The sequence below is a fragment of the Lonchura striata genome, chromosome 5 (genome assembly GCF_050655825.1).
Source record: "Lonchura striata isolate lonStrDom1 chromosome 5, ASM5065582v1, whole genome shotgun sequence".
Classification (NCBI taxonomy): Eukaryota; Metazoa; Chordata; class Aves; order Passeriformes; family Estrildidae; genus Lonchura; species Lonchura striata.
Window position 1 is genome coordinate 25,212,118 of NC_140707.1, and position 12,433 is coordinate 25,224,550.

The following is a 12,433-nucleotide window of genomic DNA, read 5'->3' on the forward strand; positions in this document are numbered from 1 at the left end:
ATAGTCTAGAACAATCATTGATATCTATCAATAGTTTCTAGAAGGCTTTACAGGAATAGATCTTATCCAAGCTCAAAGTTATGCATATTTGAAAGAAAGTAACTGGCTTTGATAATACAGATAAATTTCTCAGGAGTCAGAAACTCCTCCACATAGTAAACAACTGTGGAATTAACTTCACTTGGTGTGAAAACTGCTCCAAATCATCATTTAAAGGAAGGATGACAAACTTCGTGGGCTGTTAGTCTGCTGTTGCATGAATTCCTGTGCTGTACTGTGAGTAAATACAAAGCAAACAATTCTACAAGGCTAACTCATGCTCCAAAACTGGAAGTTGGATAATCAATAAATTTATGAGATTGTTCTGAGGTTTTCAGCTTCAAATTCACCATATATTAAAAGATGGTACAATTATGACTGTTTAGTATTTTTCGATAATGAAGTCTTTCCTAGGAGGAAATAAAATTGCATCTAAATTGGTTCTACATTAGCTCCAATTCTTGTTTACTACTTGTGGCATAAAGGGAAAATGAACAAAGTGAGCAGCTCATTTAGTAGGCAAAGAAATGCATTTAAGTGTATTGTGTAACCTGATCCCTCTTGCTTTTATCTGCTTTCTCTACTTCCATTAATGTGAATTGGATCAGTGAAAGTGCACCAAATGCTGCACTCAGAGCAGATATAGGCTGAGGATAGCACATGTAAAATTTTGTTTGGGGTTATTTGGAGAAGGCTGTGTCAAAGTTAAAGGATATCTTCTATTCCTCACTTTTTTTTTTTTTTTCTCTCAAGCACATTCTCCCTCCAACACTTACAGAAGGCAACAGAATTCTCAGTGAAAACATACTAGTTTTCCATCATTTCATTAGAAATGAAACACAAGAAATACAATCCACAGGGACAAATTACAAAGGCAGAAAAGAGATCTTTTTAATGACTTACTGTTAACAGACTTCGCAAAGCAGTCAGAAAAGGCCCCTTTTTATCTGAGACAGTTTCTCACCTGGTATGGGCAGCTTCTAGAGCTTCTGTCATAAGATATGCAAACCTGAAGAATGATGGGGAGAGAGACAGCAGCAGAAGGGGAAGGGAAAATAACAGGAAAGGTAACAGTGATAGGGGGAGACACAAGGGAAAACATAATGGAAGGAAGCACATTTAAACATAAAGGATAAAAAAAAAAAGAAAGAAAAGAGAAGAGGATTAAAAGCCTCCAGAGAGAGCTCCAGAGTGTGAATTTATAGTAAAAAAAAAAAAAAAAAAAAAAAAAAAAGAAGTAATCAGAAGCTATGGAAATCATCCATACACGTTATATGCACGCTGCACTAAATTTATGTTTCACTTATGCCTTCAAGTCTTGACACCTCTTTCGGTGGGACCACTGCTCCGCGCTGAGCACGGACAAGATTTGCCGCTCCTGGCCGGAGCTGAGCGCTCCATCCCTGCTCATCCGCAGGAGCTGCGGGAGCATCCCCGGCTCCGCTGGCCCCGGAGTGGAGCGGTCCCGGCTGCTGCTGCTGCCGAGACAGCGGCACACGAACCTCCCAAAACCCCGGAGGGCGGACAGATGGAAAGGGATGCATGGAGGCGGCGAGGCCAGCGCCCAAAGAGGGTCAGGGAGGGAGAGGCGATGTCGGGGAGCGGGCGGCGGAGCGGGAGCCCGCTGCCGGGCGGGGGGCGGTGTCCGGGATGTGTGCCGGGGCAGGGCCGGGCCGGGGGTGGGGGTGGGCGGTGGATAAACCATAAACGCCCCGGCCGCCCCGCCCGGGAGGGCGGGATGAGCTCGGGGCGCAGGTAGCGGCCGCAGCTCCGCGGGAAGCCGCTGCCGCCCGCATGGAGACCCGGCTCCTCCTCGGGGCGCTGCTGTGCGCCTGGCTGTGCCCAGGTGAGGGTCCCGCCGGCCGGGCAGGTTAGTGATAGCCCGGATGCCCTGTCCGCCCTCCCGGGCGGACAGGGCATCCGGGCTATCACTAACCTGCCGCCCTTGCCTTCCAGCCCTGTCTCCGTGGGGTGTCCGGGCGCAGCTCCCGGCACACCGGGACCTGCCGCTCCCCAGGTAAGAGCCGGCCGGGACCCAGCGGGGATTTTGGGGCTGGCTGGGTGGCTGTGCCGCCCGGGCCGAGCTAACCGTGCTCTGTTCTCCCCCTCAGCCGAGGCAGCAGCGCGGGAGCCCGGAGCGGGGGCGGCCCCGGCGCGGCGCCGCAGGTGAGGATGCGGGCCGGGCTGAGGAGCGGCGGGCGGGCACGGCTCACCTCGCTGGGCTCACCGGGCCGCTGCCGTGAGCAGCTCCCCGCCGGGCGGGCCCCGGAAAGAGAGCATCCACCACATTGCATCCAGGGCTCCCGAGGTTGATGGGTTCGGGTGGTGCTAGGCTTGCCAGCGCCGCTGCCCGGGGAGACCCCTCTGAGGGGGACTGGCGGTGCGGGACAGTTCTGCTTGTCATCAGGATAATGGACTTCTCGTGTCTTGCCTCAATAATGTATCTGTACATTGCTGTGATACTGTCTGTATCTTGGGTGGCTGTTCTACCCTTGGTAATTCTTCAGGACTTGCCTTCGAATGTGTATTTATCCCAGCCACGAGAACTGCCAATCCTGAACACAAGTTCAGTGTTAGAACAGTGAGAAAATGTTGTATGATTGTATCTAGAGCTTTAGCTGGTTCAAGAAGTTATGTGTTGTACAAAGCAGCCTTGCTTGAGGAAAAGCTGAGGTCTGGTGTGGCTCATCAGCAACAATTGCTTTGTGGGAGCCTTTTTGCTTCTCGCTGCAGGTAAACGAGCTGGCAGTATCGGGTCATTACAGCTCAGCACTCAAGTTTTTGGATGTGGTTTGTCTTGGCAACTCGACTGTGTCACTCATGGCACGTTGCTGAAATGTAATTAGGGTGTGTGGTTCCCGCTCCCTTGTTCCAGGGTGGGAAAAGGAAGGATTGCTTTGTTGTCCTTGTTCGTGGCTCCTCAGAGGGTTCAACTTTCTCTCTGCTTTCTCCCTGCTCTTTCTGGGAAAAGCTCAGCAAAGAAAAAATGCCACATAACTGCAAACAGGTATAACCAAATCAACCACCAATAATAGTCAATGCTCCTGGATTTAGGTTCTCCCACCAAGAATTCAAGATATAGTAATAAACTTTTTGTTTATTTCTGGGCTAGCCTGCTGAGCAGGAATCTTCACCAAGAAAAAGTATATTTAGGAGGAAGAAAAAAGACATTGGAGTAGTGTCTTGAGTAGAGTACACTTTTTACTTTACAATGGAGTTTTTTGAGACCTTTATAGTAAGACAATACAAAGCAATCATCTTACTAAAAATGGTAAATTTACTGACAGACTGAAGAGACTTTTAGGTGTCTTGTTTATAACTTCTGATTTTGTTGTTCTTTCTGAAAGGAGTCTGGATTGGCAGTTTATAACACTTCACCTACAACAATGTCCTTGTCTCGAAACAGGAGAATTCACAGTATGAAATGTGGACCACCCAGTAAGTTATTTATATTTCTACATAAAGTGACTTCTCTTGTCCCTTATTTTCTGCATTGTTTAATCATTCTTAGGAAGAAAAAAAAAATCCTAAAATATCTAATACAAACTTGAAGGATAATGAGATTCTACCTTGTTTGGTCCCAAAGGTACCCTGGAGTATAGGAATTTGTCATGGAGTTTTACCTGGCTTTAAGTTTATACCTGTTTCTGATTCAATAATTTGAAAGACTGTTCTTAACTGCAGATTTTGTAATAAGGAGTTTTCAGAAAGGAAGTCTTCTTTTATAGTGATACACCCAAAAATGTGGATTGATGTTTAGGCACCATTAATTTGAATGTCCTGTACCTTTGTTGTGCTTGGAGATTGTTTACTTTTGCTGAGGTAACTTGCAGGTGCTTTTTGTGTGTACTATCTATGGGTTAGCAGGATAAGGTCCTTTTGGCCACCAGTTTGCAGTGCATTTGTTTGAGGAATGTGCATCTTCGGTTTTTTGATTCGTCTTATTTTCAGAAGTGAAATGGACAGGCTTAAAATGTCTTTGCTGAAGGGTAAAGATTTTCTGTGTTAACTCTGAGAACAGTCTGTGTCATGCTTGTCTTGTACAAAGAAGAAAAGTGAGAATTCAGAGTAATTTTAGTTAGTTTTGCAAGCCTTCTCTCCAGTCAGCCTGATTGCATTGGATGTGGGACATAGCTTATAGTGAATTGTCTCAATTTGAATCCCATAGCTTTACAGCCCAAAAGGCAAGATGATGTGTGGGATGGACTCAGAAATTGTGATGAGGGTTGTGTCATCTCCAAAAGTTTTTAATGTTTTCAGTACACACTCTTTTCAGAAGCTTTTGGGAAGTGTGTAGCTGAACATGGAGGAATGATACCAGAGTTTAGAGAAGCATAATGTAACTCTAATAAAAACTATTACCTATGAATATTATTCAGTATATGAGAAAAATCATAGATTGTCTATGATAAAATGGTTTTAAGGCTTGCACCACCTTATGGACCAAGAATTTATGCACTTTTTTTTTTTTTATACTAAATAACATACTTGACAAAGAGAAGATATGCAGATCATGCTGAGAAATTTGTTGTCATAATAAATTTTTTTCCTAGGTTTAGTCTTTGCCCAGTGAAAATTTCTTTAATTGGGACTAGTAGAAATGGAAGAACAAATGTGGAGCTAGGGAGAACAAAATAGTTACAAACATCTCATGCTAACTCATCACATGGCTAAGCTTCTAGAGGAGGATGCAGCTTTGATGGCAAGAATTAGGTTTTATTGCTCTCTGTACATGTAACAGTACAAAGTTTTTGTTTTCTTTCTAATTTGTCTTTTTGTGGTGAAAATATTCTTTGAGTTTTCCATTTCTGATGCACTTGTTTTGGAAAGGCAATATTGTTGAAGACACACCTTAAAAATTATTAATGATTGCCCATACTTGAAGGCAAATAAAATCAGCATTATTGAACTCTTAAACAGTGGAATGCATAGGCTTGGAAGTTTCCTTTTTAAATCACAATAAAGTGTGTGGCAAATGGAGTCTATTGTCTGTGTGTGAAAGATTCATTAAAAAACAGAACAAAAGAATAACCTGATCTATTTTGTACAGTGCTCCTAGTACTTAGAAAAATAGTTTTCCTTTTGGTCTTTCCAATTTAAAGAGAGATGCAAGCTGTGGTATCTCTACCCATGGAGTGGGATTTACAAACATCTGGGAATATATGAAATAATAAACCTTGCTTGTTTAAAAACCTGAACAAATGGAAACCCAAATAAATGAGAAAAAAACCCAAATCAAAACAACAAGGTAGCCTGTCAGCTGCTTTCTCTACTTTAGCCATGTCTCTAAGAAAATTATTCTTTGAAATACTTGTAGAACTGGAATTATAATGAAATTATATTGCAGTCAATTCTTCCTGCAATATCAGGGTTTTTTTGCATTCTGTAACTTTATAAAGATAAACCAGCATGCTTTATATGGAGCAAATGCATGACTTTTGCAAGAGATCTCTTTACCTTTGTGCTGTATTAGTCAATTGAAAACACTTCAGAAAGTGATGTCGTGTCTTGTCTGTCAATGGAACAAAAAATTTGCTATTGCACAAGCAAATACCAAGAGAAAAAGTTCTGTGTTAGTTTCTTGTAGACAGGGAACACAGGATTTGAAATGCTATCAGAATAATTGAAGTTAATGTGTAGTTTATGTAGCTGTTAAACTTTTAGCTTTCTTCCACACAAATCTTATTCATGCAAAATTAAAAAATAACAAACAAATGAAAAAAAAAAAACCAAGCAGGAAACTCCTGAGCTACCACATATTAAGAACCTGGAACAGGTAAACCAAATTATTTCTGGAAGTATTCAGACTACTGCTGAGAATTTCTAACACTGTAAACAGTACAATTTTTTCTTGTGTTGAAATGCTGTAGCAGGCATGAGTCATGGAAATCATAAAAGATATTTGTCCCTTACAGTGTGTGCTTGAGAACTGATTTCAGAAAATGTACCAGAACAGAAAATATGCAGCTAACTGAAAGGCTCTTAAAATTGAAGGGTTAAAATTGCACCCCTCTCATTCACCTCAGAATCCCTGAGAGGAAAATTTTACATCCTAGAGCAAGGAGGCACTTGGCCCTGGGCTGTGTTGCATCCTGCTGAAGTCTGTGTGCCAGGGAAAACCTGTGCCATTGCAGGCAGGTGCTTTCAAAGGCTGTGAAGTTGAAGAGTAAAAAGGAATGCAGGAAATACTTGTATTAATTCTCCCATAGCTGAAGGAACACCTGAAACTTGCACCTAGAGAAACATGCAGTGGAAGTTATGCAGAGTTACAAAATACAGAATTTCAAGGAAGTTGACAGCAAAGATTTAAGTATTAGATTTTAAGTATGCATTCTACTCTTTTATGTGTGGCTCTAAATCTAATATATTTTTCTTGCAATTGTGTCCGGATCTGCTTTGCTTTTTCACCTTTCCATTCAAGAATAACATTTGTTGATTTTTAAAGAATTGGTTATTTTAATACTGTGATTACCTCCAGATTCTTCAACTGAACTATTCTTCAAGTCTTACATAGCTACTTTAAAATGTCTTTAAAATTTTTAAAGAATTCTAAAAAATATAATTCCCATCTATTTCTGTAAATGACCTCAAATTGCTAAAGCTGCTTGGGTCAAAGTTGATATCTAGGCAAAATCATAAAAACTGAAGGCATGGGCTGGATCTTGTATCTATCTTGCTTAAGCAACTTTATCACTTCAGATCTCAAAATTACTCTTTTATACTTAGTTTTCTTCCCAAGTGAATCTAGCAATGAATACCCTGGAAGGAAACCCCTGTCTGCTATTTTGCATTAAGCAATTTTTTTTCTTAACTAGTAGAAAAAATAGTAGCACTAAGTACTCAATGTTTTACAGAAAAATACTCATAGGATGGTACACATCAGGTACAAATCTTCAAGAATTAGTAGTGTACTGCTGATAATGGTGTATTGCTGTGAGGTTGGACCTGAGCTCAAGCATTTGTATTAATGTGATAGTTAAAGCAAAAATCAAGTGTTTCAAAATGGATGTTTTCCTGAATTAAAGTGAAAAAACCCTTTATTTTAGATGTCTCTTTGATTTAGTATCTTATCTTTTGTGTGGAATACATAGATATTTCTTTGCAGTTACCTCTTTTTGCTCCAAGAGGAGAGCATTTCTTTAGTAACTCTATCTCACTTCATGCTGAAGGGCTCCACACTATAGAAATTACTTATTTTACTCCCAATGAGCATGTTGGATCAGAAGAACAAATCATGGATGAGCAAGTCAGGACATAGAGTTCAACTGGAACGGAAATAAATTCAAGAGACTTTAAGTATTCATTGGAGAAGAAGTAATGCAAGAAAGCAGATAAATCTAAGTGTGCACCATATCAGAGATGCAAAGCCACAAAATACATTGCATCAATAATAATATTTAAAAATACATGTGCATTTTGATGAAGATGCCTTTGAACAGCTATCATGATGCTGCAAAGGAATGTCTCTGTGTGAAGCTTGGACACTACTCTGCAGAACCCCTTGCAGTGATGTGGGCTGGATTAGTGACACTTTTTCAAAGGATGTGATACATAATGGGCTCAAAGTTCTGCTACTGCTGATAGCAAAATTTAAAAGTGGGATGAACTGGAAAGGAGGCCATGTGCTCAAGGGACTAAAATAACCCTACCCATGGGGCTGCAGCCTAGTCAGTAGTTACAGGAGATTAGGGTATTTAAGCTGGAAACAACAGAAAAGAATTCAGACCTGTGTTACAAGATGATCCCAAGTCTTCATTGTATTTGATAAAGAAGGAATTTGAGGCTGGTTGCTTCATCACAGCAATGGTGGAATTATTAGGGTGATCTGCAGGTTCTAGTGGCAACACTCATTAGAAATGCCATTATTTTTTATGTGAGTCAAATCATTCCACTTAGGCCTACTGTTTTCTGCTAGAAAATTCTCACCAGTTTTCAGTTTCAGATTCCAACCCAGTGCAGTCAACTGGCATAATTTCAATGGGGAAAGAGGAGCTGAGGAGTTTTTAATAGGTGTTGCTTTCAGGTTAATGGAGGACAAAATATTCTTCTGTAAGTCTCCCTAATTTTAACTTTCAGTTAGCTTTGGTGTCTTTTCCTTTTTTGCAAATATGAAAATGTTTCTCACATTTCTAGGGGAGAGATAAACTTTTGATGTGGTTGTATGGGTTAGCTTAGTTGGACAGCTCATATTCCTTTAATGACAAAGATTAGAATGAGCCCCTTGTTAGAGGATATTTATTCTGAATAATTTAGGAAGTATTTCTGTGTTAATGGATCAGAATGGGATGATTAAAGAAGGCCACATTTACAGTAGTAGGAGCACTAAATGTGACCTGCTTTACTCATTACCTGCTTAAGGATAAGTAATGTTTGCACACAGGTGTTCTATGCAGTATAAGACACTTAACAATGATTTAAAAAGGGATGTAAACAAACACAACAGCTGTGATTATAATATTTTCTTGGAATCATACACACACACAGACAAAAGAGATCTTAATAAAGAAGAAAATGCTTGTGATGGAGTAATTTTATTTTTTGATTCAGGTTTGGCTAACACTCTCTCTAAAAGAGAGCCAGGGAGATCCTTCACAGTGACAGCAAGGGTCCTCAGGTCAGCTGACTGTTTGCACAGTCTGAACAAACATGTCTTGGAGCAGGTTACCTGAGCCATGCTTAGAGCAAAATCATTCAACCTGAAACATCAAAAGGGGGCTAACTTCCTCTACAGCTCAGAGGAACATGACTTGCAGCCTAATTGCACATTATTGTAACTGGACAGGCAACAGGGCATAATCTTAGAGAAGCAAAGAACAGAGACCAGAGCTCTGGTTACACAGGTCTCACAACACTCAAGATGAAAGAGATCAATGTCTGCCTCTCTTGACAAGAGGAACAGGCTTTTGCATTATTGACAAGATTGGTCACTGTGAGCATGTAAATGAGATAGCTCAGTCAGGGTAAGTAGGGATGTTTCTGCACCGTGCTTGCATTATTTTTTATTGACCTGATGTTGGCCAGGCAGGGAAAGGAGCAGGATAATTGGGCTAGCAGGCAAAGAAGCATTGCATTTTACTTTGTCTGCCTGCCTTGTTCTTTTGAGCATTTATTTATTTATTTATTTATTTGCTTTTTTTGGAGGGTGGGAGTCTGCTTGTTGAAAGCAAGGGTATCAAAATTAATTGTTTGGGCATTTTGAAAGTCTTCAAATAATTACTCAGTATTTATACTGTGATTACAAATGGAAATGGTAATGGCTTGAAGTTGAAAGGGAGTAAGTTTAGATAAGATATTAGTAAGAAATTATTTAATATAAGGGTGGTGAGGCACTACAATAGGTTGCTCAGAGGTGTGGATGCCCCATCGCTGGAAGTGTTCGAGGCCAGGTGGGATGGGGCTTTGAGAGACCTGGTCCAGTGGGATTGGAACAAGGTGATCTTTAAGGTCCCTTCTAACACAAACCATTTTAGGATTATTTTTCAAGAATTATATATTTGTAAAACTAAAGAAAAGAAGGCCGAGCCTTCAGTTTGTATCTTCCTGGAGCAGTTTCTTCTGAGCAACTTGTCTGCTTTCTGCAACAAAAGCAGTCTCAGCTTGTATTCTAAAGTACAAAAACTATTATGATTGCATAATAGTAAATTATTGAAATTAAAATCCTTTCCTAAACAAGTTTTATAGGAGAAAATGCTAGCAAAATAAATAAATGGATCACAGTTTTAAAAAAATATTTAATCATAAAGTTTAAATTTAGTAACAGCAAACTTTGTTTCTACTTGTTGTACATTTTTCTTTAGACTGAAAGTTTTCTTGTATTTTGATAGGGATCTTTGCAGGGAAAATAGAAACTAAAACCAAAAAACCCCTAAAATAAAACAATAACTCTCTCCCCCAAACCCAAGGCTGTCGTTGCAAGTCAGGGATCTGTGCCTTTATGGAAAATGCTTGTGGTTGGTGTACTTGGAAGCTGTGAGATGGAAGGAGGGCAGGCAGGTAAAGGTACACAACTGGGGTCAGAACATCTGTGTTTGTAAGGCAGCCTGCTCTCCACCCAGCAGAGCTTACCCACAGAGTGTTACATTTGTGTGGATGTAGACTCTGGGCTTCTTTGTGGTGCAGTACTTGTTCACCTCTCTAGTCATTGTTTAGGGGACTGAAAATATGTCAGATTAACAGATGTCACAGACTTTTTGATTTGGCTTCTCTAAAGGTGCAATGGATTTATTGATCTGGCTGTATAACTTGGGTTGAAGCCTTCACACTGTTTAATTTTTGTGGGGCCAGTTAGATTCCCTAGGATACTTTAATGCAAAATGAACAACTCCTGTCATTCTCAGAGTTACATTCAGTGAAAGAACTGAGTCTTAAGAAAGAAAACTATCAGAATTTATTTTTTACATGCCTTGTTTTTTTTCCACTCAGATTCACTTGCATGTTTTAATGGAGGTGAGTGTGTGTACAGGGAGCTGTGCAACTGCAGTCGATTTAATGCGACGGGACCACGGTGCCAGACAGGTGTGTAAAGAGAGAAATCTGACTGGGTTTCTGGGATTGCACTCATGTTCCCACAGCTACAATGACTACTGTCTGCCTAAAGGTTCCCTTCATGCTGTAGCATTTTCTCCCTCCTGTCTTTTATGTCATTATATTTCACAGCATGTCGCATGCACTGCCCTGTCTCAACTCCTGTTCGTATCAAAAAACCAGTGCTGTGTCTCAAGTGACTCTCCTTTTGTTAGTGTACAACACAGGTGCTGAAAGAGATCATATATGCAGGACATGGGGCCAATATAATTTTGAAACTTTTGATGGACTCTATTATTACTTTTCTGGGAAATCCACATATGCCCTTGTGAGACACGCTGAATTAGATGAACAGAGCTTTTCCATACAGGTAGGGAATGGCACTTCTGTGTTCTTTTGAACTGTTGTTGAACATGCTAATAATGTATTAATTTTAGGAGATTAAAAATAACTCGAGATGATAATAGGGGAGTGTAAAATGTAATCTGGATGTGATTGTAACATGATGTGGGCTATGTGTTACCATAGCATAGAATGTAAACAGCTGGAATAAGACCAATTTCTGTCCTTCCAAAGCCTGCTTTGTTCACTCAGAGCTGTGAAAAGACCACTCCATGACCATGGCTATGAAAACACTGTTCAGTTTTTTTCCACAAGAGGGGGACCAAACTTCTTGTTCCCATGCTGAGTGCAGATTTGGGGGTATTAGTTATGTTACAAGTTTATTACAAAGAATTGGATTAAAATGTTAATTTTGTGATTTTATTTGGCAGGTGAATAATGATCCTGAATGCCATTCTTCTCCTTATTCCTGCAAAAGGTCCATTAGTTTATTCTTTTCCGGAGATGAACAGATAAAGATGAGCAGTGAAGTCACCTATAAAGGATTTGGGTAATTGCAGACATGTTTCTAATGTTGTAGATACACTGGAGTTAATACCATGGTACCGTTTTGATAACAGAGATGTAAACTTATTCCTTGGTAGACTGAAAAAACTTCCAGACCACAACTGCAATAATTACTCTCCATTTACAGAGCAAATATGTCTGAGAAAGGTGATACCAAAATTAGTGGTATATAGAAATAAGTATAATCATTGGCATTCATGATTTTTGCTGTTATTTGCAAATTCATTTGGTTTAATGGAATTATTTAATATTTACATCAGGGATATTTAATTGTATGAGGAAGGCATCAGGAAGTTAATTTATTTTTAAATTTACATATTCTAACGTAATATTATTTTTGGTTCTGTGTCATTCCAGAGTAAAATTACCTTATGTTGTTGGAAACTTACACATCCAGAAACTAGCTGGATATTTCCTGGTCAGGCACCAGTATGCCTTTACCCTGGCTTGGGATGGTACATCTGCAGTGTACATCAAAATGGCACCAGAGTACCTGGGTAAAACCCAGGGACTGTGTGGAAACAATAATGCTATTCTGCAGGATGATCTGGAAACTAGTTATGGTGAGTATTTAAGATACTTCCTGTTGTGTAATGTGGCTTTTGTTTTTTGTTTTCTGGTGAAATAAATGTCACTTTGCTTAGTTTTCAGTTGTAATGCTGATTGAATCTAAGATGGGTATGTTTTGAAATGGAAAATAAAATATGGAAATACTTCTGCTAAATGATATTTAGTGAAGAGGACCAATTTCAATATAGGTGGGGATCTTGGGGAGGAAGATCTTAAAGCTTAATTCTTACTCAATTACCTACAATGGTATTTGTACTTCAGTTTCCTGGGACCTGAAAGGTAAAATCTGCTTTTAAATGTTCATTGCCCTTTTAGAAGTTTTGCAGCCTGTGGAGGCCTGAGGTATTGCTATTGGAAATAAATAATTAATTAGTAAATAAAATTAATAAAA

At 39.8% G+C, this 12,433-nt stretch overlaps 1 protein-coding gene across 3 annotated transcripts in view; it reads left to right on the top strand.

Moving 5' to 3' along the window:
* Positions 1-1,782: 1,782 nt before the first annotated feature.
* Positions 1,783-12,433, top strand: part of OTOG (otogelin) — a 147,324-nt gene continuing 136,673 nt past the window's right edge. For all 3 annotated transcript variants that reach the window (XM_021525661.2, XM_085580146.1, XM_085580147.1), the window contains exons 1-8: positions 1,783-1,885; positions 1,996-2,056; positions 2,151-2,205; positions 3,387-3,477; positions 10,462-10,554; positions 10,779-10,933; positions 11,337-11,455; positions 11,830-12,035. In XM_021525661.2, the coding sequence (XP_021381336.2) occupies positions 1,834-1,885; positions 1,996-2,056; positions 2,151-2,205; positions 3,387-3,477; positions 10,462-10,554; positions 10,779-10,933; positions 11,337-11,455; positions 11,830-12,035 (832 nt within the window). In that variant the 5' untranslated portion in view covers positions 1,783-1,833. The remainder of the gene's footprint in view (positions 1,886-1,995; positions 2,057-2,150; positions 2,206-3,386; positions 3,478-10,461; positions 10,555-10,778; positions 10,934-11,336; positions 11,456-11,829; positions 12,036-12,433) is intronic.